Below are 27,978 nucleotides of genomic sequence, written 5' to 3'. Positions count from 1 at the left end.
TCAGTGCCTTCCCAGCTGTAAGTAGGGCTTTGTTGAGGGGCCCATGGGGAGATGCAGGGAGGAGAGGAGCAATCTGGACTAGTGCCGATCCAACCATCCTCTTTCATAGACTAGTGTCTTTGAGAAGACTTCATTCCACAGAAAGATTCCAATGCTTAAAAACAGAAAGAAAGGAAGGAATAGTTTGCAACCACTGATACAACGAATGTAAAACACTTAACATCATGCCTCTTGTTCTTATCCATCATTCTGCTTTCCCTGACTGTCCTTTTTTGTCTTCTCAAATCTGTTTCACTCGTTAAAATCATTTTCGAGTCGAGGATTTTTTTTTTTTTTAATTAAAAAAATTCCCAGCTGGATTGAGATGTCACATTGAGGACGTGTAAGGTGCACGGTCTCTGGATATTTTCACTGAAGTCAGAACATGCCCCTTCAGAATCAGGGGGTGAGGGCGGGGCGGGGCGAGCGTCCTCGCGAAGGTTTGCATTGCACAAGCTCCTTGTCTCCCATTAGCATCGGCCAGATCCCATCCTCCTCTTCTTCCCCACCCCGTCGTGCTCTCCACCCCTTCTTCTGGAAAACCGTGAGTCTCCTGTCGCTGCCCCCAGGCCTCCGCTTCCCTGGGTCTGGCTTCCCAATACTTGATAAGATTCTGGTCCCCGTCGCCGTGCTTGTCGTGAGTTCAAGGCATCCGTCTCCCGGAGGAGGGGCGTCCCCAGGCCACCGCCCCCACCCCCCACCCCCACCCGCCACCCGCCACCCGCCACCGCCTCGGCCTGACCGGCCCAGCCGGGCAGGGACGTCCTCGCGGGGTGGGAAGTAAAGGGTCAACAGGCCCTCCCAGCCCCCCCGCCCCCCCTGCACTTGCCCGCCAATCGCCTCCGGTAGAGATGCGGGGAGGCCGAGTGCGGCTGCTCCGGCGGGGCGCGGGACAGGGCTCTCCTCCCAGCGCTGGGTCCTGGCAGACGCCCCAAGATTGTTGTGAGGAGTCTAGCCAGTTGGTGAGCGCTGTAATCTGAACCAGCTGTGTCCAGACTGAGGCCCCATTTGCATTGTTTAACATACTTAGAAAATGAAGTGTTCATTTTTAAAATTCCTCCTCCAATTGGTTTAATGCTGAATTACTGAAAAGGGCTAAGCAAAACCAGGTGCTTTCTCTGTGGGCTCTCCAGTGGCTCGGAGCACCCAGGCTCTCCCCTCGTCCTCCCCACGACTGGTTCGTCCCCCTGGAATAAACACACCGGCCAGCCCCACGCTCGCTCGGGCCCAGAGGGAGCTGAAGTTCAGGGCCGGCTCCGAGGTCCCGCGCTGCCAGCTTTCTCGTTTCCCCTTTGCCGCTCCCGCTCCCGCATCTTGGACATGCCAGGATTAAAAAGGTAGGTCCCCCCCCTCCCACCTCCCCGCTCAGGACTTTTTCCTCCAGGGTCTGGAAAGCTTACTGAAAAACCCGAGGGGTGGAAAATGGCTATGGCTGGGATTCAGGCTGTGTCAGGATGTTGGAAAAGGCATTAGCTAGTGATGCAATGATATTGTTAATTATAAAAAGCTGCGCCTTTGTAATTTCCATCTTGAAGCCTTCTTTCGGGAGTGGGTATTTTATAACACGGTTTCAGAAGTCCGCGTCCCGGAGAGAGCTGCAGAACCCTCGGAGCCCGACTCTCCTTTCTTTTCCCAACGGGCAGCCGTTTTAGGATATATATCTGTTTCTGAAGTTGGGGGGCCAATTGCTAGTTCGCTAGCAATTACTAGCAATTACTTTGTCGCATTGGCTGTTGGACAAGCGGCCGGGCTAGCTGGACATCCCCACCTTGGGTTTGCTCTATGTCTGTGTGGGATTCACAAAGGGCATGCGACCCAGAAGTTTCAAGCCAATGAGAAGCGGGGACTACAGACAGAAATACATGTAAGCAAATGTTTTGCTGTTCTTTAAGGAAATTGCAATTCCAGTCAAGTAAGCCTTCAACCTTGAAGAACTTTAGATTATATCTGCACAGTCTTTTATCTATGGAACTCTTGAAAATGTGGCTTGCTTTAGACACATGAACTCTGTGTGTGTGTGTGTGTGTGTGTGTGTGTGTGTGTGTGTGTGTGTGTGTGATGCCTGTCCTGGCCACCAGCACTTCTGTGACAGACAGCCCTGAGATACCGTTGGTCTCTCTGGCTTTCCTTGCAGTTTAGGCTGGTGCACAAAATGGGTGGACCCACCTGATGTTGAAAGTTCCGGGGACCAGTTGGGAACCTCAGAGGCTCCCCTAGAACTCCTATAGTTTTTCGAGTGTTCTGGAGTTCTTCGTGACAAGGTGTAACTATTTGAGAGACCGTGGGAGCAGAAGGGCGTGGGTTCTTTCATTTTCGGAAAACCCTCTCGATCAGCCTGGAACTGACTTGGCCCTCAGGACCTGGCTGGGGCTCTCCCAGGAGGCTGGGCTGCAGGCTGGACCTCTCAGAGGAGCCCTGTCCCGGAGCTGCCCTCCGGCCAAAGGGAACAGGCAGGCGGGAGTAGGGGGAGAAATGGGGTTAGCATGGCTTTTCCACTCGCTCTTGGAGCCCACTGCATTCAGTCAGGCTGTTCTGTCTCCAACATAAACGAGACAGGGTTTTATAACCAAGCGAAAGGAAACTTCATGTGAAGAAACAGGAAAACATTGAAATTCATAATATACAGCTTGGAAAATAAATTTGTTATTGTTCTTTCATTCCTTCCAGATATAAATCTGGCCGTCGCAAATATCAAAAAACCCTCGGATTTGGCTCTGCACTTTATAAGGTCAGAGCTGTCTCCGGCGTTCTAGAACCTGGCTCGCACAGGCACTTACACGAAATGAAAGCGTGTGGACTCTCAGGGTCTTTATTCTTTGGATCAGGGACCAGAGGAAGGAAGCGGGCCTGCGTCTTCTAGCACCACATCAGGGTTCTGTTCCCTCTGGATGTCACCTCAATCCTGGGGCCCTCCAAGTACCCAGTGTTGCTGATCGAGATGGGCCTTGTGTCATGGGTTGAGTGAGCTTTGTAATGTATCGAACATTCTTTTCATGAAGGGAGCGATTTTAAAGAGGAGGTGTATATGGCTAGGAGCAGGTCTTCAAGATCACCTCCTCCAGGAAGCCTTCTCTGACCTTCCTGTCTCTGCTTCAAGCCTGGCTGTCATGGTGCTCGCTGGGTGTTTCTCCCAGTGTCCCTCTATACAAAGCGTAGAGACGTTATCGAGTGGCTCTACAACCAGCTCCCCACGGCAGCGACTGAGTCATAGTTTTGGGAGCTCTTCCGTCTAGGGTCTGTGTTGGCAAGTGGTGGTTGCCCAGAGAAATCACCATTGAACTAAACGCTAATAGCACTAATAGCAATAAATAAAGCCCTTCACATACACAGATTTTTTTTTTAAAAGCCATTGTAACCATTTTTAAGCATACATTCAGTAGCGTTAAGTACATTTCACGTTGTGCAGTCAATCCCTAGAACCCTTTTCATCTTGCAACACTGAAACTCTGTCCTCAAGAAACGCTACCTCCCCATTCCTTCTTCTCCTCAGCCCCTGGCACCCGCCATTCTGCTCCTTGTTTATATGATTTTTAAGTTTTTTTAATGTTTATTTATTATTTTTAAGAGAGGGAGAGAGAGAGAGAGACATACAGAATCTGAAGCAGGCTCCAGGCTCTGAGCTGACAGCACAGAGCCCGATGGGGGGCTAGAACTCACAAACTGTGAGATCGTGACCTGAACTGAAGTCAGATGCTTAGCCGACTGAGCCACCCAGGCGCCCCTGTCTCTAGGATTTTGACTGTTCTACGTCAAAATGGAATCATACCGAATTTATCCTTTTGTGACTGGCTTATTTCACTTAGTATACCGTCCTCAAGGTTTATCCATGCGGCAGCAGGTGTGAGAATTTCCTTCCTTTTAAAGGCTGGATAATATCCCGATGCGCATGTTGTTTATTCATTCATCTGTCAACGGACTCGTGGGTTGTTTTCCCCTTTGGGCTGTCGTGAATTACCTGCTATGAACATGAGTGTACATATATCTCTTCAGGTCCCTACTTTCACTTCTTTTGGGTGTTTCCCCAGGAGTGGAATTGCTGGATCATATGGTGAATCCATTTCTAATATTCTGGGGCGCTGCTCCCGCGGCTACAGATTACATCATCTCCCCACCAACAGTGCCCAAGGGCCCCAATTTCTTCACGTCCTTGCTAACACATGTTTTCTGCTCTTTCGATTACAGCTGTCCTGATGGATGTGAGGTGGTATCTATTTTGTATATGTTTTAAATGTTTGTTGGTTTTTGGGGGGGGAGGGGCAGAGAGAGAGGGAGACAGAGAATCCTAAGCAGGCTCTGCGCTGACAGCAGAGAGCCCGATGCGGGGCTCGAACTCACAAACCGTGAGATCATGACCTGAGCCGAAGTCGGATGCTTCACTGACTGAGCCCCCCGGGCGCCCCACTATTTTGTGTTTTGAAAGCGTATTGGTGACCATGATTTTATCGGATAGAAGCTTGTGGGTGGTGAAGGGTAGAACTCGCAAGCTCAGAGAGGTTTGCTGGCTTGTGAATGGAGAGCCAGCCTGACCCGGGGCTTCCAGACTCCTCCTCCCAAGCGTTGCCTCTGTGTTCATTCTTCTCCCAGCTGCCGAGGTGCCCCAGCCCCTCTTCGCCATCAGGGCCTGTGGGACACATGCCCTGGGATTAGGCGACTTTCTCGAGACCCTTCTCTTCCATAGAAACTCAGGTGCTTCACATTTGCAGTTTCCTTGCATCCTTTGAGGCTTGTTCTCTCGGTAACCATTTCGGAATAAAGACGTTCAAAACTCAGGCAGATCTCCTTGTGTCAGAAGTGAAGACCAAGCCGCTGGTCAGGACTTAGTGTGTGCCACAGCGGTGGGTTTTAGAGTTTTGTCTTTGAAGCAGCAAAACTTTTACTAAAAAAAAAAAAAGTTATCTAACACATTATCCCAACATATGGAAGCCAGTAGAAGAAGGTTCTGTCTGGGGTGCTTGGGGGCATCTGGAGTCCACTTTGACCTCTGGAGCACCATATATAAGCACCCGGTGGAGTCACCATTGCAAATGCATGGGCAACATGAGACCCATGTTTATCCCCAGACCTTGATTCTGGAAGTTTCTTGGGCATTGACATACCGGCTTTTTGCTTTGCAGGATACTCACCGTTACCATTCTGGCTCTCTGTCTTCCGAGTCCCGGGAATGCACAGGTATGATTTTTATTTTGTGTATTATCTAGAAGCGTGCTAAAAATCAGGGTGAGGGTGTCCAGCCACGCATTTCAGAATCCTAGGATTGTGGGGCTGGGAGGGGCTTTGCAGTTCACCCAAGCCGAGCTCTGGGTCGTACAGAGATCAAAGCCGGGCTCAGAGAAGTTGACGCTTGCCCCAGGTCGTACTTTATAGATGGCAGGGCTGGGACCTCAGTGTCCTGATTCCCAATCCAGGACTTCTGATCGGATCTGCTGCCTTACTTGTGTCCCTTGGGTCTCGATTTATGGTAACTGTTAAAAAGTCAAAGGTGCTGTAGTCCTTGAGGGCGGTGGTGCCCACGTGAGTCTCTGTGTCTCCACAGACCCATTTCTGGCTGGAGGAGGTGGGCAGAGGACCCACCTCTGGGCGGAGCCCCCTGGCGGGAGTGTGGAGGGTGGTGGAGTCAGGCCCCGGAGGCCTGTAGCACCGAGACTTTATTAAGCCACATTTGTGTCAGCCTTTGAGAATGTGGGCACATCCTTCCTGAAAACCCAGAGCAGCCTCTTTGTCTCTGGCTCAAGGCCTCACTGAGCAGGGCTGAGGGCCCACAGGCAGGTGGGGGAATGTTCTTTCCCTTCCTGTTAAGAATTTCGAAATGGATTCAGGCTATTGGGGATGGAAAGGATCTAAGGAAGAGTCACAGAGACTTAGATCTTGGGAGGACCTTGAAGTCCTCTGACCCAGCCTCATGGTGACAGGTGGTGACATTCAGTCCCGGGGAGGGTGATGGTCCCAGTACTGTGTTTACTGGGCTTTGGGCACCTGGCATATACATCAACACCTCCGGTCGTTACAACCGCCCCCGAAGTGAGTACTGTTGCCCCCAATTTAAAGGTGAGGATGTGGAGGCATCGAAAGTTGTACGGTGAGTAGCGGCTGGAGTAGGAAGTTGAAGCCAGGCGGGCTGGCGGAATCGAACCCCCCACTGGTGCTTAGTTGATGATCCAGGGCTGGACTTGGGTCCCCTGGTTTCCCAAGCTGGACGGCACAGCCTCCTGGCTCATTTGCTCCTTTTCTTCTGCCCCAGGGACCTAACACTCCTGAGCCCACTCCCATGAATGCCGGCCAAATCTATCATCTCCACAAACCAGCCCAGAGCTCAGAGAAGCCAAACCCCTGAAAGCTCAGGGACGGCCAGGGACGGGGTTCCTGAGGCCGGAAACATTCCTTTTCCCTGTACTCCTATAAAATGTCTGTCTCCAGGGTCTTCCCCAGAGGCCTACTGTCGGCCCCCGTGACACTTTCCGAAGTTCATAAAGTTGTAACTCAAGTTGCCCGTGAAAACCGCACCCTGTGGGGACTGTTGAGATCTATTTCTAGAAGCATCTTTGTGTAATTGTCTTGCTGAGATTGAAGTGGAGAGATTTCCCCAATTCTAGTTTTCGTAGAAAACTGACTGCCTCACTGTGTAGCTTTTAGGTTAGAGGATTAGGTTAGGGCATCTCACAGGGGGCAGGGCACCCACAGCGGGCCTGGAGGAGAGGAGGTCGGATGGCACCCAGAGGAAGAGAGTGATTGCCCTTAAAAGCAGTCCTATCCATTCCCAGAAAGATGCAAACACGGAATGTGGCTCATCATCAGGCAGATTAGGTGTAATTATCACTGCTCTTCATAACTAGGGCAGGAAATGGTCCCAGATCTGCTAAAATTGGGAGTTTTGAGGCAATGGCGTGTGTGTGTTGGGGTGGGGGGGTGGCGGTTAAAGGGGAATGCTAAGTGTAAAATGATTATAAGAAAATACTCCAAAGAAGAGCGGGCAAATAGGTATAATACAGGTGTTGGTATTATGGATGCTTTTTTTTCTTTACTTCATTTCCTGAACTTTCTGTGATGTCCTTGTAATACTTTTATAGTTAAAAAAAAAAAAAAAACAGCCAAGAAATTGGCCTTACCTCTTTCTCCTCTCTCCTTTCCTGCAGCAACAATGCACTAACGGTTTCGATCTGGACCGCTCGTCAGGACAGTGTTTAGGTATGAGGCCACTGAGGATCCTGTGCCGGGTGGGGCGTTCAGGGACAGACTGATTGCCGGGTTGTTTCCTACCCAGCTGTTGCTCGATGTTATCAAATCTGTATTGGCCTGGATTATGGAAGAAAACAGGGCCACAGAATGCTTGAAGTCAATAATGCCCTTTTATCCATCCTTTTCTGTGTGCCCAGCCCGGGGCTGAGGCCTGTGGGGGGCGAAGATGAGCGAGAACTGGGCCACGTCCCCGAGGGGCTCTCCATCTGTATTCGTCCGCTGTGGCTGCCGTAACAGATTGCTACAAATAGAGTGGCTTGAACGACAGAAAGTGATCTTACAGCTCATCTGTAGATCGTTGTCTATATTATTTGTAGGTCAGAAGTGCTACAGGGGTAGCACTTCGTAGATCCTGCCAACATCGAGGGGCCAGGAAAGCTTTTCCCCTTTCTGGAAGCTCTAGGGGAGAATCCTTGCCTTTGCTCATGTGTGTTGTTGGCAGAAATCAGTTTCTTTCTTCTTTTTGATTTTTTTAATGTTTATTTATCTCCGAGAGAGAGAGAGAGAGAGAGAGAGAGAGCATGAGTGGGGGGAGGGGCAGAGAGAGAGGGAGACACAGAATCCGAAGCAGCTCCAGGCTCTGAGCTGTCAGCACAGAGCCCGACGCGGGGCTCGAACCCACAGACCGCGAGATCATGACCTGAGCCGAAGTCGGATGCTTAAGTGACTGAGCCACCCAGGCGCCCCAGTTCCCTTTTTTTTTTTTAATTGAGATATGGTTGACACCTAACGTTGTATGAGTTTAAGGTGCACAACTTGATTTGATATGCTTCTATATCACAATATGATTACCACCACAGCATTTGCTAACGCCTCCGTCACAGCACGTAATGACGTTTCTTTTCTTATGATGAGAACATTTAAGATCTGCTCTCTCGGCAGTTTTCAGGCATGCAGTTCAGTATTATCCACTGTCCTCCCAGTGCTACACGTGACTGTACGGGGGCACTTACCCATCTTCTTTGTTTGTCCCTTTCCCGGCCTTCTCCAGCCCCCAGCACTCGTCAGCCCCCATTCTACTCACTACTTTTATGGGTTTAGCTCTGTTTGATGCCACATGTAAGTGAGATCATGCAGTGTTTGTCTTTCTCTGTCTGACTTAATCTCACTTAGCATAGCGCTCTCCAGGGCCATCCATGTTGCCAGAAATGGCATGATCTCCTTCTTTCTCATGGCTGAATAATATTCCATTGAGTGTGTGTATAAATATGAGTGTGTGTGTGTGTGTGTGTGTGTGTGTGTGTGTGAAGCTATGTATCTTGTTATAAACCCACCTTTGTCCATTCATTGCTGACAGACACTTAGCTCGTTTCCAGGCCTTGGCTGTTGTGAATAGCGGTGAGCACAGGAGTGCAGACATCTCTTTGAGATTCTGTTTTCATTTCCTTTGGATAAATACCCAGAAATGGGATTGCTGGATCATATGGTAGTTCTGTTGCTAATTTTTTTAATGTTTATTTATTTATTTTGAGAGAGAGAGAGAGAGCGCACAAGCGGGGGAGAGGGGCAGAGAGAGAGAGAGAGGGAGAGAGAAGATCCCAAGCAGAATCCTTTGATATGGGGCTCAACCCCATGAACTGTGAGATCATGACCTGAGCCGAAATTAAGAGTCGGATGCCCAACCGACCGAGCCACCCGGGCTCCCCTATGTTTTAATTTTTTACAATATTTTTGTAAATGTTTACTTAGTTTTGAGAGACAGAGAGGCAGATTGCAAGTGGGGGAGGGGCAGGGAGCCAGGGAGAGACAGAATCAAAAGCAGGCTCCAAGCTCTGACTTGTCAGCACAGAGCCCCACGTGGAGCTCGAACCCACGAACTGTGCGTTCATTACCTGAGCTGAAGTCGGGCGCTTAACCGACCGAGCCACCCAGGTGCCCCTGTTTTTAATTTTCTGAGGAGCTTCCATGCTGTTTTGTGTAGTGGCCGCACCAGTTTATGGCCCCACAGAATTAAGCTTCTGGTGGTTACAGCCCCTGTGTCCTTGCTGGCCGTCAGCAGAGGACCTTTCCCGGTTTCAAGAGGCCTCCTCAGTCCCAGCCTCATGGTCCCCTCGCCCATCTTCAGAGTCACCACCGTGAGTTAAGTCCCTCACGGGCTCTGGGATCTCTTCTTTTCCCATCGTCACATCTCCACATCATCAACCCTTCTTGCCTCCTCTTCTTCCGCTTTTAAGGACTGAGGTGATTACACTGCGCTCACCCACGTAATCCCTCCGTCTGAAGGTCAGCCCAGCTGGTTAGCAGCTTTAATTCCACCTGCTGCCTCATTCGCCTTTGCCAGGTAACCTGATACAGTCACAGGTCCCGAGGATTAGGATTGACATTCGGGGGCTATCCTCCTAGTACGTCATCTAGTGGGAGAGGCAGACCCAGGCGGGAGTGAACTCTGTACATGGTGGAATAAGCCATTGCAAAGTTAAGGTGACAGCAATGGGCCCTGCAAAAGTAGGGGAGGGAGTGAGGTCTTATGTCAGGGGTCAGTAAAGAAAGCCTTCACGGAGGCCACACTTGAATTGGGCACTGACGGACGAATAGGAGAAACCGCATTCCAGGTGAAGGAACGGCAGAAGCAAAGACCAGGGGTGGAAAGGACGTTGAGTATAGCATAGTTTGTTGCGGGTGGAGCATAGCATATGTCAAAAGATAATAAGGCAGCCCCACCTGTCCCCACCTCCGGGATGAATTTAGCTTTTTAATTACATTTGATTGAAGCCAGATCATTTGTCTTCCCTGAGCTCACATCAGCTGAGAACCGGAGGGGCGATAGATGGTTCCAAAAAATGACGAGTGGTGAGAACCCTGGAAAATCTAGGCTTGCACTTTGAGTCCAGGTGCTGGGGGACAAGGATGGGCCAAGGGGTGAGAGGGGGCAGTGGCCATTTTTTTCTGTCCCTTCAGACTTACGGAGGGTCTCAGGACTACAGCTAGAGAATGGGGCAGCTGAGCCTCCACATTACCCTTTCCTGAGGTGAGAGTTGGGGTGCATTTCTCGGATGAGCCGGCTAGGGTGAGCCGTTGGGACCCAGGCGTCTTTCCCCCAGCCTCTGTTCCCCCATGGAACGACCTTAAGGATGGTGAGAGGGCCCGGTGTGCGGGTTCAGGCAGTGGGCTGCCCGTGCTGGAGCCAGAGGCCAGGCGTCCCCCGTGCCAGCCTAGCGTGGCTGATTTTCTAGGGAACCTACCTCCTGCTCCGGGCAGAACACCAGCCTGGGCTGGAAACGGGCCCTTCTGGTGGCCCAGTGTGAGCTGACTTCCAAGTAAGCCTCCACTTTCTTAACAAGTGACTAGCTCTCAGCCAAGCCTTGTCTTCCTTGATGCAAGGGACTCTCTCCCCTGCCCAGCTGTCACTTGGAGTTGAAGTGGGAACAATGATTAGGTCCATCGCGGTGTTTCCCGAGCGTCCTATGGGCACATGGGAGCACCAGAGACGGTTTTAGATGGTACACTCACAGATAAAACACTCTTTATTTTATTTTATTTTTCTTTATTTTAAAAAAATTTTTTTTTCAACGTTTATTTATTTTTGGGACAGAGAGAGACAGAGCATGAACGGGGGAGGGCCACAGAGAGAGGGAGACACAGAATCGGAAACAGGCTCCAGGCTCCGAGCCATCAGCCCAGAGCCTGACGCGGGGCTCGAACTCACGGACCGCGAGATCGTGACCTGGCTGAAGTCGGACGCTTAACCGACTGCGCCACCCAGGCGCCCCAAAACACTCTTTATTTTAGTGGTTATATATTCATTGCTACTGTCACCTTCTATTTATGTTAATTGGTAGTGTTTGCTTGGGTTTTGTGGATGTGGTCCAGCTTGTGATGTGGTCTCTGGGTGACACTGGCCAACTTGATTCAATTTAGCCAACATTTGGGAATGCCTGCGGTGATGAGCCACGGTCTGCCCTCACTGTTTGGGAGCAGGTGCTGGGGTAAAGAGTGTTTTGGGGTCCTTTGCTTCAATATGCACCATGCACGTTGTGGCCAGGGAGCCACTAACTCTCATCCTCTTCTGTGGCCCTTCCAGACATTGATGAATGCCGGACCATCCCTGAGGCCTGCCGAGGAGACATGATGTGTGTTAACCAAAATGGCGGGTATTTATGCATCCCCCGAACAAACCCAGTGTACCGAGGGCCCTACTCGAACCCCTACTCGAACCCCTACTCAGGTCCGTACCCAGCAGCGGCCCCACCGCTATCGGCTCCAAACTACCCCACGATTTCGAGGCCTCTCATATGCCGCTTTGGATACCAGATGGATGAAAGCAACCAGTGTGTGGGTGAGTATCCCAGCATCTCAGGCTCCCTGTGCCCTGTGCTCCGGTGAAGTCCTAATCCGGCAACGATGAAGTCCTAACCCATCAAACAATGACTTACCTTCTACAAAGTTCCTTCACTCTTAGCGGCCTGTGTCTCTGGGAACCCTCCCAACCCTAGTCACGTGACAGTTCTCCAGAAAGCCAGTTTGTTTTTTCTTTATTTTCGTCTATCATCTGTCTAAAGACCAAGCTTATGTTTTCTCTGTCCAAGAGTAAATGCATCTGGTCTAATTCAGTGAATCCCAGAGAGAAGATCTAGAAATACCATCACTTTCTCTTCAAACACCCCTCACCCTTGAATGGAATGTATGCTCTTGAAATAAAAGAAGTCTCGAAGGCCATGGCCAACTGTTCTGGAAAGAGAGTGGGTTCCTTGGGTGGGCGCCCATGTTCTTTTGGCTAAAATGAGCCTCAGTTATGGGAACTCACAGCAAGAGTAGACCTCTGCGGGGAAGGCAACACCACATGCCAGGAGGCCCCAAGGGGGTTGGCAGGTGGTTGGACCCATGCCCTCTTTGGTGTCTGTGGCCAGTGTGGTCTTGGTGGAGGGTTACCTGGATGGTAGCTTTGATGGTTGGACCAAAACCTTTGTAACTGCTTTGTAACTGCTTCCAGCTTTGGTGGATGGTCTAGAGGGATGATGGCTCCAGCCTTTTCTGAGCATGGACCCCATATATAAGATCTTTTTGAGCCTGGAGCCCCATGATATGCGTATTACATATCCTAGTATACTAATATGGTTCGAAGAGTATAAAGCATACATTAAAACAGAACATTTTAGAGGATGTGATAAAAATAAGTGTGCATTGAAGTTCTAGTACTTTCTTCCTATACCCCAAAGCCTCAGGAGACCACTGGTGTACCTAGTGAGACTTTTATTGGTCCCATTTCAGGGCTCAGAAGTATTGAGCTGTCAGAGAAGTTGTGCTGGTTATTTGTAACGTCTTCTATACGTTCATGGAAATGAACGTCCATGTCCATCTGGATGCATGGAAATAGTATGCAAATGAGTGTCTTCAGAGCTGCAAGGGGAAATTGGATACACCTGGACCCAGACTTCTCCATTCTTACTGGTCTCAAGGGACGTGTGTGTGTGTGTGTGTGTGTGTGTGTGTGTGTGTGTGTGTGTCAGAGAAAGAGAGAGGGAGGGAAGGAAAGAGAGGGAGAGATGGGGGAGAGGGAGGGGAGAGCTGGTTGATGGTCACTCTGAATATAGATGAGTGGGCAAAGGCAAAGAGTATGGGTCCCAGTCGAGCCACGGGCACGGTTTGGTGGAGGGAGTGGCACGCACTTCCTTAAAACAAGCAGAACCGTTGTAACTGGAAAGGACTTCAACAATTAACTGCAGCCTCCTCGTCTTACAGGAAAGGGAACAGGGACTCCAACAAATTAGTAATGACACAGGTAGGCTGGGAGTCCACTGGCCTGACTGCCAGCATACGCTTTCCTAACTTGGCCGCACGAACTCTCTTGTCTGATAGAAAAGAAATGGTTCCAAAAGGAAATGTGCAGAAGGAGAGGTTGGGGGGCGGTGCTCCTCTTCCAGGATGTCCTGTGGGGCCCGATGCACCAAGTGCCTGGCTTTGACTTGTAGTGAGGACGGGGGCACAGTAACCCACCAAGGTGCTCCAGGATTTCGGGAGGCGGCCTCGGGTGGCTGGGATATAGGGTGCTCTGCCTGACGTCTGGGGCAGGGGGGCGGGGGGCCGTGGAGGCCCCTCTGTGGAGCAGCTGGGACTGGTGCACGGCCCCCTGAAGTGGCCCCCTCCCTCCCACGGACCTCTTTCCAGGATCCCAGTGCCCTTGAGAATAAGGACATGGCTGGGAAACCTATTCATCGCCTGGTCCCTGTGACGTCATGCAGTTTTATGGCTCCCAACCTGTCACACGGGAGATGCAGAGCCTTCATAATGGCCCTTTTGTAGAAAGAATAGAATCAAGGAGCCCTGGCGAGGACTGGCACTGGGCCCATCCATTTCCAAAAAGTTCAGCATTTATGCATTCATAAGTTCTGAGTTCTTTCTAACTTCCCCTCCCTCCACCCCACCGTTTCCTGATCTACAGAGGTCCTTCTGGGCATTGTAAGAGGTGGCGTCCCAGGGGAGAGGGCTTGAGAAGGGGTGGGGAAGGGAGGCTGCTTCCGCCCACTGTACCCTCCAGGAACAAGAATGCGAGAGGTGGGCTTGAAAACGGGCCAAGGGGAGACGCACCAAGAGGGGACATTGTCAGTAAAAGTGGAGGAAGTGAGGACACAATTCTCACCTCCTAGAAGAGGAGAATGTAGGTCTGAGCTTGTGGAGGAAGCGTCATCAGGAAGAGCTGGGAAACATTTCTGGACCTTTGGTGTCCTAGGAGGGAGGACAGCCTCTCCAAAAGAGCCTTCTCTTCCCCATCGAGATGAAAATAATAAGAGTGATCACCGGTAGCATCAGTAGTAACAGCAAACACTTCCACCGTGCTGCATGCGCTGTGAATATTTACATGTGAATTAACACGTTCACTCCTCACCTCCACCCTGCGTGGTAGGACTGTCATCATTCCTGTCCTACTGGTAAGGGCCCGGAGCACAGACAGGTTAGGAAATCGGGTCAAGGCAAACGGGGATGAGCCAGGATTTGAAGCCATTCAGGCTCTGGATGAGGCTCAGCAAGGTTAAGGTTGTTTAAAGCCTCCCAGAGAGTCTATGTTGGAGCCCTGATTAAACATGAGGGCTTTCTCTTGCCTTTTTTTTTCTGTAATTAAAAGTTTTGTCTTATAAAATCCTGAACCTAGACAAAAGCACAGAGAACATAATGAACACTTACCTACTTATCACTCAGTTGCTGTAATTCTCAGCACAGACCAGCCTTGCTGGTGTTTATTCTCCCCCAGTGGATTAATTAAAGCAAATGTCAGGCATCGTATAACTCCATCCTTAAATACTTCAGAATGTATCTCTAAGAGATAAAGATTCTTTATTTTTACTTTTTTACTATTTATTTATTTATTTATTTTGAGAGCGAGAGAGAGAGGGAGGAGAGGGGAAGGGCAGAAAGAGAGGGAGAGAGAGAATCCCAAGCAGGCTCCACACAGTGTAGAGCCCCACACGGGGCTCGGTCTCATGACCGTGAGATCCTGCCCTGAGCCAAAGTCAAGAGTTGGATGCTCAACTGGCTGAGCCACGTAGGCACCCCTTGAGACAAAGATTCTTAAAAAAAAAAAAAAAAATAGCCACAAGGCCATTATCAAACCTACAAAAATCAACTTTAATTCCTGTTTACATTAAATATCCAGGTGGTCAGATTTCCTGGGCCGTGGCATAAATGTCTTCTTTTCTGTTGGTTTGTTTGAATCAGATCCAAGTAAGGTCTACAAATTGCATTTGGTGGGTGATATCTCTTAATCTTTTTTGTTTGTCTTGCTGCTTAGTTGAGGAGGTGGTTTGTCCTGTAGAATTCCTTACATTTGACATTTGGCTCACCACGTTTTTATAACATGTTCCTTCATCCGTTCTATTTTTCTGTAAACTGTTAATAGATCTGGAGACCTGATCCAGTTCAAATTAAATTTTTTTGGCAAACCGCTTTAGAGGCAACACTCTGATCTTTTGTCCCCTTTATGCCCTGGTTGCTCCTCATAAACTATGAGACAATCTGCTTAAAAAACAAGTGGACAGTTTCACCATGGCTTCCCTTTTCCTGAGTTTTGGACCCATTTTCAAAGAAGTGGGTTCCTCCCTTGTGCCCAGATTGGACTGTGACCTGTTTCTGCAGGCCAGACAGGGCCAGGCTCAGTGTACAGGTCTCCTGTGCCCTTGAGTTTCCTTCTTGACTTCTCTCTTTTGGGTTCTTCTTTGGAGGTGACTAGACCCTGCTTCTTCTGGAACAAACTTTGGCCGCAGATTTGAGTCCCCCAACTCCTAGCTGTGAATTTGGATCACCCGGGACACTTGTAGACTGAACGGTGACCCATGAATTGCAGCCCATGCGACAAGAAAGTTTTTTGTGTCATGCAGAAAGCTGGCATCTTGGCTTGGGGGTGCTCGGCCCTGGAGCCACCTCCACGAGGGCGGTGGGACTCATGGCTGGTTGGGATGTGTCCTCTAGATCCTGGACCCTTGGGAGATCGGTGGCCTGCTTCTCTAGCGATGGAGAGCCACATGGACATGGTTAGTCGGCCAGGAGACCCCCGTGCTGCTGCGGGGAAGTTATACCTACCTGGGTGCACCCCAGACGCAGACAAAAGGTAAAATCAAACACTAGCAACGGTTCTGAGCTGGCCAAAGGACCTCGTAGAAGCAGACTGGGATGGGGTTGACAGCGTGGGTGCCGAGGCCTTAGGAAGAGGGGAGCTGGGCTGTGGAGCCGGAGCACCCAGGATTTGAACCCCGACTCAGCAACCTTCCTATCATAGTGCACTGCCTCAGACCTTTGACCAAGGTCCCTGAATGTGGATGTCACTTGTTTATGTGTCCCCACTGGGGCTCGATGTGTCACCTCTCTGGGTGGACATTCTTGGTTCTGGCTTTGCCAGTTAACTTGGCTTAGTGGCAAATTTAGGGACTTTGTCAGTGACTTCACCATGCTCACGAAATGTTCTGCGACTGAGCTAGCAGCCTTTTCCTGGAGCCGTGCTACCCCAGGGACTGCAGGAGATCATCTGGTCATTTGTGAAATTAGGAGCAATGCCTTTATTCTCCCTCCTGGCCCCGGGGATTTCTCATTGATCAAAGCGCACGAGCAGGCAGGTAGGGACACATATGGATCCTTCTGGAAGATGGATGGTGCTAGCCTGAGGCTTTCTCTTGAAGGACAGCCAGTTTTTATTCAGCCAGTGTTGAATGTAACCAGTGTAAACAGAGCATCTATTGGTGCCAGGCTCTGGTCTGGGCACCAAGGGGACAGGGTGTCTGGGCACGGCCCTGGGGCTGTCTCCAGAGGTTACCGTCAAGGAAGGGAGATTAGACACAAAAGAAGTGGCTGAAATACTAGGTGTCCTGTGATAGGTCTCCGAGATGTGTAAGAGAAGGCAGAGATGGGAAGGCTGTGCATTCTGGAATGGACAGGGCTGGAACTTGGACATCAGATAGGCCTTGATTCCCACCCTAGTTTGGCTGCTTCCTGGCTGTGAGACTTGGGTCTCAGTTTCCTCATCTGTAAAATGGGCATAACAAGGTCTAACTTGCAGAGAACATACAAACATACCTTGTCCCGTGTCTGCACGGAGTATCACATGGTCCGTGTTAATCAGGAAAGATTCTAGGGTCTTGAGATGATAACCTATAGGAAGATTCATAGAGTCTGAATTCTTTAAAGAGCCTAATTCCTTAAAACCTTTAAAATGACCTAAAACTGAGCTTTGTACATATCCACCTTGCAGACTTTTCGGGACTTTGCCCAGTTCGGCCCCTTATGAGACTTCAGTCAGATTCTGCTTTGAGATGCCAGCGAATAAACCTAGTTATTTAAACTGTGAAACAAGGGGCGCCTGGGTGGCGCAGTCGGTTAAGCGTCCGACTTCAGCCAGGTCACGATCTCGCGGTCCGTGAGTTCGAGCCCCGCGTCGGGCTCTGGGCTGATGGCTCAGAGCCTGGAGCCTGTTTCCGATTCTGTGTCTCCCTCTCTCTCTGCCCCTCCCCCATTCATGCTCTGTCTCTCTCTGTCCCAAAAATAAATAAACGTTGAAAAAAAAAAAAAATTTAAACTGTGAAACAAAACAATGAGAAGTCTTTCCAACATGATGTTTATTACCAGCAGATAAGACAAGGACAAGAGCACACAGCAACTTCACTTAGCTCCCAATGCAGGAGCTCCTGCAGGCTATTCTTCCTATTTTTTTTTTAATTTTTTTTTCAACGTTTTTTATTTATTTTTGGGACAGAGAGAGACAGAGCATGAACGGGGGAGGGGCAGAGAGAGAGGGAGACACAGAATCGGAAACAGGCTCCAGGCTCCAAGCCATCAGCCCAGAGCCTGACGCGGGGCTCGAACTCACGGACCGTGAGATCGTGACCTGGCTGAAGTCGGACGCTTAACCGACTGCACCACCCAGGCGCCCCTCTATTTTTTTTTAATGTTTATTTATTTATTTTGAGAGAGAGAGGGAGAGCATGAACAGGGGAGGGGCAGAGCAAGAGGGAGAGAGAGAATCCCAAGCAGGCCCTATACTGTCAGCATGGAGACCGACACCGGGCTCCAACTCATGAACCGTGAGATCGTGACCTGAGTCAAAATCAAGTCGGACGTTTAACCGACTGAGCCACCCAGTTGCCCCATTCTTCCTCTTTTTTATATAGGCTTTTATGTCGGGCTGTAACGTGAAACCAAGTCCTCAGGGATCAGACCAGAAGGAAAATGCAGGAAGCACAGGCCACTCGGTTCTTCAGCTGCTGAGGCCACTGGCATTAGGCTGGCCCGGGAAGAAGGGGGACCAGGATTGAGGCAGGGGCTCCGCAGTTGGGTTTGCTCAGCCGTCCTTGTGAAGCAGGCTTCAGCAAGTTTGTTCCCCTGACTCAGGCTGTCCCTTCTCGCTTCGGGTCTTTCCCGGTCGTTGGCTGGGACAGTGAGCAAGCAGCAGAGCCTCTCTGAACCTCAGTTTTTCCATCTGTAAACAGGGGATGACAGTACCAACTTCGGTAGGATATTTGTGAGAATTAAGTGAGATACGCATATAAATGGTCTAGCGTGGAGGCTGGCGTGTGGTGAGGGCTAGTAACACTTACTTACTTCGATGATTGTTTTCATGATTTCGGATCTAATCATTCCATTATGAATTCTCCTGCTTCAAATCCCTAATCCTGTTATTCTGTTAGCGTTTGTTATTTCCCCTGGGAACTAGGTTTAATAGTGCGTGACTTTCAGAGGGTTGAGGGTTGGATTCTAGCTACTTTTTGGCATGAGAGGCCTCCGAGGAGACCTAAGCAGAGAAGGGACTCTGGGAAGTATTAGGACAGCTCTTTTCCTGGGAAATGCAAGTCTGCCGTGGGGCCTGAGGTTCCAGATTCCTCATAAGCCCTTGGGAGACGCTGCTGGTCCCAGAACCACACTTTTTTTTTTTTTTTTTTTTTTTTTTTTTTTGCAAAGGCTTCCTTCCATCTGTCTATTCTTAGCTAGGACTGCATTTAAAGAAACCTTAAAACTTAATTTTTTCAATATAATTCCCATATTGTTTGAATTTCTGTTTAAAAACGACCCTTCCCCCCACCCCCCAAATTTTTTTAAAGCCTATAAAGACCATGTGGTAAAGGGACATTTATAAAGGACATTGATAAGAACTAAATAGGGGTGCCTGGGTGGCTCAGTCAGTTGAGCGTCCAACTCTGGTTCAGGTGATGATCTCACAGTTTGTGAGTTCAAGCCTGCATCGGGCTCACTGCTGTCAGCATAGAGCACAGAGCTGATTCGGATCCTCTGTCCCCCACTCTCTCTGCCCCTCCCCCGCTCATGCCCCCCTCTCAAAAAATAAAACATTAAAAAAAAGAAACACGGTATTTATACATCACATCACAGCTGTAGCAGTTATTCTGAAGCATGTTGAAATATTTGGCATATCTTGAAATTTTGTTCTCACTTATTGCTACTTCAAAATTGTACAGGGTATTAGAGCTGCTGTCCAATCTTATTCAATGCACTGATAAGGAAGCATATATATTACTATCTTACACATCCATTTAAAAAATATTTTGATAAGCCTTTCAATGTAATTGGTCTCTTTTGCAATCCTGTGAATTTCATCGCATGCAATTCAAAGCATTCTTCTGAGCAGGGGTCCGTGGGCTTCATCAGTCTGTAAAATGGGTTCATGAGATACACACAAAAGGCTTAAATTCCTTGGATGAGATGATCTCTCAGGGTTCCTCCAATTTGAGGATGTTCTGCTTTTCCAAATCTTCCCAGTCCTTAGGAAGATAGTCTGGATTTTCCGTTAACTTGTTCTCGTCCAGATTGCTCAGTGATGTGGCCCCCTTCTCTATGTCGTGTTTCAACCAGCACACGTGCTCAATGACATCTGGCAGGACTGTGTCTCTTCTCCATTTGTGAGGGAGTCCCTCCCACCTACAGCTGTCACTGCCTTTGGGAACTGGCCCTAGTCCGCGGCGAGGTCCAGCGCACTGACCGGCCTCAGTGCTGGGTGGGCACCCACAGTGGGATACGCCCAGCCCTCGGTGCCTTCGTGTGGTAGGCACTTCCCCAGTGCCCGGCATAGCAAATTTCTCAATGACCTACAAATTTGTCTTGGCTCTCACCTTATGTTCCTTGGTCTGGTCCTATTTCTCTCAATTATGTTCCATGCTGGAATTAGCCAGTTGTGTGTGAAAAGCAAGCGGTATTGCAAGAGGATGGAAGAAGTATGAACTTTCAATAGTCGGATGATTCAGCTTTGCTCTTGATGGTTCTGGCCAAGGTGGGTGCACGACCGGGTCTCCAGACAGTGCCTGCTGGAGGACAGGAGGGCGCAGTTACCTGTCAGGGCCAGGGCTGAGCAGACCATCGAGCCGTGTGTGTTTTAAATTAGTGGGAGGTGCGTGTTATGGTGCTGCTATAGAGGTGTGATGTGTCCAAATGTGTTGCAGTGGAAGAAGGTGATTATATCTTTTGTCATCAAGGCTAGATGTAGATTTCTTTTTTTCTTAAAGTTTATTTTGAGAGAGAGAGAGAGCACAAGTTGGGGAGGAACAGCAGGAGAGGGAGACAGAGAGAATCCCAAGTAGGCTCTACACTGCACACAGCCTGATTCAGGGCTCAAACTCAAGAACTGTGAGATCATGACCTGAGCTGAAATTAAGAGTCGGATGCCTAACCGACTGAGCCACCCAGGCGCCTCTAGGCTAGTTGTAGATTTCTTTTCAAATATCCTTTAAAAAAAAAAGAAAAGTTTATTATTTTGAGAGAGAGGGAGAGGGAGAGGGGGAGGGGGGTTGGGTCAAAGAGAGAGGGAGAGAGAGAGAATCCCAAGCAGGCTCCATGCTGTCAGCACACAGCCTAATGTGGGGCTCACACCCATGAACTGTGAGATCATGATTCAAGCCGAAATCAAGAGTCAGACGCTTAGCCAACTGAGCCACCCAGGTGCCCCTCAAATATCCTTTTGATGGAAGTGGATTGAACACCACTGGCCAACTCTAGAACAGAATCACTCGTATAGGTTCTGTATACACTGGCGGCTTCTGTTGATGTTCTTATCTGCTTGTGTGCATGGTGTCGAAAGGGCATCTGTGGCTCTTGTCCCTACCCCAGCATGAGGCAAGAAACAGAGTGATTTGGGAGCTCTTTGTGCTATCAGAAATGGATTAAATGACATAAAGAAACAAAAAAATCATATGGATGCAAAACCTTAGTTTTATAGAGAGCATGTGCACGAGTATAATGAAACTGATTAAAACAATACGTTAGCAATCACATTTAATGTTATTGACCACAGCCTCATGTAAATATCCTCTGAAAGGCTCAAGTTGTAATATCTGCTATTGGGGAAAGAAAGGAGATGTTTAGTTTCTCGAAGGACCTGGAGGGAGAGGTTCGTTAGGGCAAAGAGCAGTGGGAGATAGTCCGATGGGGGGGGGCAAGAGCATGGGCTGTAGATTCAGATATTTGGGGTTCAAATCCCATCCTTGTGCCATTGTCCAGGTCAGGGTGTTAAACCCTTTGCATGTCCCGCCTACGAGATGGGGTAATAATACTTCCCTTGTGGGGTTGTTTTGAAGCTTATTAGCAGAGGATATGCCGAGTGTCTCATGGTCAGGTGTGCTCCCTAAACAGTCCCGGCTGTCACTGCCCAGACCCCCACCCTCCCTGTAGGAACAGCAGCTCTGGGTGCTTCACATCTTACCAATCCCCGCCCAGGCACCTGGTGAGACAGCAGGCTGCTTGTCCCAGGTGGGGAAGTTTGAGGAGGGAGCATTGAAAGGGAGGGAAGAGAGGGGCTGCCTTTTAGATTATGACCACTGATACCTCCCCCCTTCTCCACCCTGACTCCACTGAGCCAGGGAGGCTGCTTCCTTTTTTTTTTTTTTTTTAAGTTTATTTATTTTGAGACGGGGGAGGGGCAGAGAGAGGAAGAGAGAGAATCCCAAGCAGCCTCCGCACTGTCAGTGCAGAGCCTGATGTTGGGCTCGAACTCATGAACCGTGAGATCGTGACTGGAGCCCAAGTCAAGAGTTGGACCGAGCCTCCAGAGAGGCTGCCTTTGATCCCTTCTCTGGGGCCCTCGCAGCTCTGGAAGTGCCAAGGAGTGACATGGGTACATCTGTTCTCTGCTGTCTGGCTGCCAGCTTCTCTGGACACGTGGACATGTAGACAGAGGCGGACTCCAGACCACATGGCTGGCAGGCTGTGACCGGGGCAGTGCTGGTGGGCCGGGCTGACCCCTCGTCGGACAACCTTCCCCAGCAGGCCAGCTGCCCTCCTTCTTGGGGCTCCCAGCAGCCCCCAGGTGTGTGACAGAGGGCGGGCAGGTGCCTACGTGCCCTCATCAGGACGTGGGTGGGGGAGGGGGTTGGGGCAGTGGATGCGGTAACTGGCGGGGGGGGGGTGCTGGAAGGTTTCCTCAGCTGCAGGCATCGCACCAGGAGCCACTGTTTATCCACAGTATCTGGCAGGGTGGGCGCTCAACAAGTGATTGTCGAATGAATGAATGAATGAATGAGCGAAGGGCGAGAGTGTGAGCACTGTTAAACCCAAGCAGTGAGAGGGGAGCCTTCGCTCATTTCCTAACTCAACCTCTCATCACTCACTCGGGGCACACCCCTGAGCCTGAGGCTCCTGTTTGTCTTGGAGACAGAGAAGCATGCCTGGGGAGGGGTCTTGGGGCCATCTCCTTGGGGGCTGGCAGGGAGAGGACATTCACAGGATTCCTTCCCTCCAGAGGGCCTCAGACATCAGACTGGATGTCAAGGACTGACCTCCCATTCCCCTCCGGCTTGTCGGAGCTGGGCCAGAGGGGAGATGGGGACAGCCAGTGCTGAGCCCTGCCCCAGGCAGCCAGCATCCACAGACTCCGGGGGACGGTGGGCGGGTCAGGGCCGGGGGGACTTGTCAGTGCCGTCTGACTTTCCTTCAAGCTCAGACATTTGCAGAACCCCAGCCAGAGTTGATTTATGAGCTTCACATATTTCACAGGTCTTAACACATCCCCCAGGAATCAATGAGGTCAGACAGAACAGACTTTGCATCCGGAATCAGTATGAAATTGGCATTGTCAACAGTTCCCATGGGAAGCAGGGGATAATAATTGGGGGGGGGGTTATATTAAGCAATGCAAAGACACAAAAACCCAGACTCTGCTTCATTCCCATTGGGGAGGAAGACAAATCATCTGTTTTCTGCATCTGAGCTGGGTGAGGGGTGGCCATCTCTGCTGTGGTCACTGTGACCACAGTGAAGCATGATAAGACAAGGCCACCAGTGCAAGTGATGAACTCAGGGCGAACTTAGCAATGACTACAGCGTCCTGTACTGTGTACCCTGGCTCATTCTCCATAACTACGATAAATAGACGTTTGTGATTATTTATTTAGCAACCCTGTATCCAGCAGGAACTTGTTGTGATTTTAGCACCTGATAAATATTTGTTGAACAAGCAGGAAAGCTTACGCGGTGAATCGTATGTGTAGGATTCAAATGAGCAAGGGAAATTGGTTACGTCTCAGTTGTCCAAATAGGTTCGCCTGTCGCTCATGGACTTTATTCATTTGTCATTTGTGTGCTGGGGTCTGTGCTGGGCAGCCAAAAGATCAATCAGGCACCATCACTGCCCTGGGGAGTGCACACGGTGGCCGGAAGTTGGGGTGGGATGGTAGTGGGGTAGGAAATGGGAAGCCCAACACATACTAGTCAATTATCGCCTGATGTCATGGGACAGCATCCAAAGCAGGTTAGCAGTGCTGTGTTGTCCTGGCTGGTGGTCATAGAAGTCTTCCATAAGGACAGGTGGAACATAGCTGTGCATTCATTTGATTGAATGGACGCTCACTGAGCACTTCTGTGGGCCAGGCGCCAAGTGCTCAGAGGGTTTGCAGAGATGAATGAGCCTTGATCCCTGCCCTCAGGATCTCGCAGCTGAGGGGAGGTGAGTAGGGGTTGGGGAGCGTGGCTGTACGTAAATCATCCGAGTCTTTACACGAGCCGGAGTGTGAGAAGCGGTGAAAGCAGCGTTGCCAGGTGCTGGAGGGGGAACAGGATTTCCTCTCTGGGAATGGAAGTGATGCCATTAAGAGCATCTTTGGAGGATGGAGTGGGGTTTTCCTGTGGGAGATGGGAAAGGGCTTTCTGGGTTGAGGAAACAGCACACGTGCAGACGTGGTGGCGGGAATACCGGTGAGGGCCAGCCTCGGTCATGAGCCCGTCGGTCACCCGCCCATTCTTGATACCCAGTGTGGCCGCAGCGTGGATATGGGTTGGGGGTGGGGCAGGCATGGAGTGAGAGATAAAGCTAAGAAAGTTGGCAGGAATTAGACGTGGGGGCCTTGAATGCCTGGCCAAGGGCTTGGGCTTTATTCCGTGAACGCTGGTTTTTGAATATGTGTGTGTGTGTGACTTCTGTTTGAAGAAGCTTCCTGGTTTGGGCACCCAGTGAGCTGGGGTCTATGACCTTAGTCCTACAACAAGTTCAGTGGGCGGTGGTGGTTCCAGTCCCTTCCCTTTCTGGGCTCCACTTCCCCATCTGTACGAGAAGGCCTGGAACCCAGTCTCTAGGGCTCTCTCTAGCCCTGACCACTCAGGAAAGTGCTTACAACAACCAGGTGAAGGGCGGCTTCTGGAAGCAGGTAGATTCTGAAGATAGCATCTTTTCCATCCGAGGCAGTGATTTTTTTTTGTATTTCGTCCAAGCTCCAGAGACTGCTTACTGGGCCGTCTCATAATGATGTCACCTCCACATTCTCAGAGTCCTGGTTGGAGCTTTCCTGTAAGTTTGAGGCAGAGACGAGCCTTTTTCCGAGTCCCTCCAGAAAAAGGGCATCCACGGACGGCGATGAAATCAGCTTTGACCGTGATGAAAGCACGTGGCCTGGTTCCGTAAGAAATCTGGCAGTGCCTTTGTAACACCTGGGGAGAGTTTGCAAGCAGCTGGGGTCCAGCACAAGCTCCTCATGAAGCCAAGCGTCCTCTTAGACTGACCAGTGGGATGGAAATGTGAGAGTTTCACAATCAGGCCTTTCTGGGAAATCCCCCACCTCAGCCCTCCGAAACAGACCCTTTTTAGAGAATCATCTCAATCTTACTTAGCTCCGGAGAGCAGGCGTTGGCCAGGGACCAGGTGGCGCTGGCTTGTGGTCTGTTGGCTTCTCACTGTGGGAGGCTGGATTCTGAGGTTCTATCCTTAATCGACTCCCTTAAATGTGATAATTCCCACTTGAACACCGCCTCTTGCTTTTCCAAACGCTTTCCATATCCACTAACTCACTGAATACTCCAACAGCCCACTAGGCAGGCTCGATGTTGTTTTCCCCATTTTACAGAATACTTGGAAAGGCTCTGTGACTGTCCCAGTATCCCCCCATTCGCCCGTGGGAGAGGCTGACCGAGTGCAGGCTTGCTGACTTTCAGACCCAACTCCTCCCAGAAGATGTTCTCTGTGGGTCGTGTTTGTTTGTTTGTTTAAAGTGTTTATTTAAATTCCAGTTAGTTAACATACAGTGTGATGTTAGTTTCAGGTGTATAAACAGTGATTCAGTGCTTCCATACTCACTCTCCAGTGCTCATTACAAGTGCCCTGCTTAATCCCCATCGCCATTCTCACCCCTGCCCCCCCACCTCCCTCCCTCTGGTAACCATCAGTTTATTCTCTATAGTTAAAAGTTTGTTTCTTGGTTTCCTTTCTTCTCTCTTTTCCCCCCTTTGTTCACTGGTTTCGTTTCTTAAATTCCACAAATGAATGAAATCATATCGTATTTGTCTTTGACTGACTTCACTTAGGATTATGCTCTCTAGATCCATCCATGTTGTTGCAAATGGCAAGATTTCATTCCTTTTTTATGGCTAATGTTGCATTGTCCATATGTACCCCATCTCCTTTATCCATTCATCAGTTGATGGACGTTTGGATTGTTTCCATACTTTGGCTATTGTAGATTATGCTGCTAGGAACATCAGGGTACATGTATCCCTTCGAATCAGTATTTTGGTATTCTTTGGGTAAATACCTAGTAATGCAATTGCTGGAACATATGCTAATTCTATTTTTAACTTTTTGAGGAACAGCCACAGTGTTTTCCAGAGTGGCTGCACCAATTTGCATCCCCACCAGCAGTGCAAGAGGGTTCCCCTTTCGGGGCGCCTGGGTGGCTCAGTCAGTTGAGCGTCCGACTTCAGCTCAGGTCATGATCTCGCGGTCTCTGAGTTCAAACCCCACGTCGGGCTCTGTGCTGACAGCTCGGAGCCTGGAGCCTGCTTCGGATTCTGTGTCTCCCTCTCTCTCTGCCCCTCCCCCGCTCATGCCCTGTCTCTCTGTCTCTCTCTCTCTGTCAAAAATAAATAAACATTAAAAAAACTTAAAACAAAAGAGGGTTCTCCTTTCTCCACATCCTCACCAGCACCTGTTGTTTCCTGTGTTGTTGATTTTCGCCATTCTGATAGGTGTGAGGTGATATCTCATTGTAGTTTTGATTTGTTGTATTTCCCTGGCGATGAGTGATGTTGAGCGTCTTTTCATGTGTCTGTTGGACATCTGGATGTCTTCTTTGGATGGGATGCTCTTTGCTACTTATAGGCTACGCTGGCCTCCTTCCTCTTCTTCAGACATATCAGGCTCTTCCCTACCTCAGGGCCTGTGCATTTGCTGTTCCTTCTGTTGGAACTCTCTTCTGGCTCTTCACATTACTGTTCGTTCTCCTCTTTTAGGTCTCAGCTCAGTTTAAATGTCACCTTCTTAAAGAGCCCTTCCCCGACCGCCCGGTCCAAAGTAACTCTGCACTCACTCTCCATCACAGCCCTTATCATTATTATCTGTCACAAACCTGAGTGTGCACACAATGATCTGCAGGACTTCAACCAGATTTCTAAGTCCCACTCCTAGTGATTTAGTAGCTTTGAGTTAAGTCCTGGACTTTTAAGTGATGCTGATGCTTCCGGTCTGGGGACCACACTTGGAGCACCACTGATTGATGACCCACTTTTGATTAATTAATTAATTGATTAATTTTTATTGAGGGGTAACTGACAGACAGCATTATATCAATTTTAGGTGTGCAACATAATGATTCCCTATTTATATCGTATCCCAATAAGTCTAGTTAACATCCATCACAACAAGGTTACAGCATTTTTTTCCCATGATAAGGATTTTTAAGATCTACTCTCTTAGCAATTTTCAAATATGCAATATGGTAGTGAGTCTAGTCACCATGCTGTATATGACATCCCCGTGACTTACTTACTCTGTAAAACTGGAAGTTTGTACCTTGTGACCCCTTTACCCATTCTGCCCACGCCACTCCCCTGCCAGTGGTAACCATCAATCTAATCTGTTCTCTGTATCTATGAGCTTGGGTTTGTTTCATTTGTTTGTTTTTTCAGATTCCACAGATAAGTGAGATCATGGGGTATTCATGTTTCTCTGACTCATCTCACTTGGCATGATGCCTTCATGGTCCATCCATGGTGTAAATGGCAAGATTGCTTTCTTTTTTATGGCTGAGTAATATTCCCCTGTATACACACACACATGTGTGCGTGCACACACACATCTTCTTTGTCCATTCATCCACTGATGGGCACACAACTTGTTTCTGAGTCATGGATGTATTTATTGTTTTATTATCTGTCCCACCTCTTACTTTGTTTCTGCTGTACCCCTAGTTCCTGGCCTGTCATTGGTGCTTGACAAGTATTTGTTAAGTGAGCATTGACTGAAGACTTTGTAGTCTCAGTAAGGGAGAAAGTCAAACACTGACAGAAACCCTGGAATTGACTTAGTCAGATGGCGTCTCCTCTGTTACCTTTTTCTTGAACTTTTTTCATGCTTGAGCTTTTTCTTTTTTCTTTTTTAAGTTTTTTAAATGTTTTATTTATTTTTGAGAGAGAGAGTGCAAGCAGGAGCAGGGAGGTAAAGAGAGAGAGAGAGAGAGAGAGAGAGAACAGAAGATCCAAAGCGGGCTCCACGCTGACAGCAGCAAGCCCGGTGAGGGACTCAAACTCACAATCTGTGAGATCGTGACCTGAGCTGATGTCGGACGCTCAACCAACTGAGCCACCCAGGTGCCCCATGCTTGAGCTTTTTCTAAGGTCGATACTAATTTTAGTAAAGATTGCACGGACAATTTTCATAAATTCCCAGGTGAACGAATTGGACTCTCTGGGTTCAAGGAGGGTTGTCAGAAATCCAGCCAAAAGCCATGGGACATCTGGCCAGGTGTGGGTCTCCAAGTCTGCCCCTCTTGGTGCTGTGCTTAAACCTTGACGCTCACCTCACCTGCC

The 27,978-nt window shown here is 49.4% G+C and overlaps 1 protein-coding gene across 2 annotated transcripts in view; it reads left to right on the top strand.

Moving 5' to 3' along the window:
* Positions 1-564: 564 nt before the first annotated feature.
* Positions 565-27,978, top strand: part of FBLN5 (fibulin 5) — an 81,118-nt gene continuing 53,704 nt past the window's right edge. The window contains exons 1-5 of one of the 2 annotated variants that reach the window (XM_030319807.1): positions 565-583; positions 1,173-1,376; positions 5,154-5,208; positions 7,170-7,221; positions 11,294-11,548. In XM_030319807.1, the coding sequence (XP_030175667.1) occupies positions 1,360-1,376; positions 5,154-5,208; positions 7,170-7,221; positions 11,294-11,548 (379 nt within the window). In that variant the 5' untranslated portion in view covers positions 565-583; positions 1,173-1,359. Of the gene's footprint in view, positions 584-1,172; positions 1,377-1,577; positions 1,904-5,153; positions 5,209-7,169; positions 7,222-11,293; positions 11,549-27,978 lie in introns of those variants that run through there. The other variant, XM_030319806.2, reaches the window with a different exon arrangement.

The sequence above is a fragment of the Lynx canadensis genome, chromosome B3, assembly GCF_007474595.2.
Source record: "Lynx canadensis isolate LIC74 chromosome B3, mLynCan4.pri.v2, whole genome shotgun sequence".
NCBI lineage: Eukaryota > Metazoa > Chordata > Mammalia > Carnivora > Felidae > Lynx > Lynx canadensis.
Note: the sequence above shows the minus strand (reverse complement) of the source record. Positions and strands in the feature narration are given on the sequence as shown.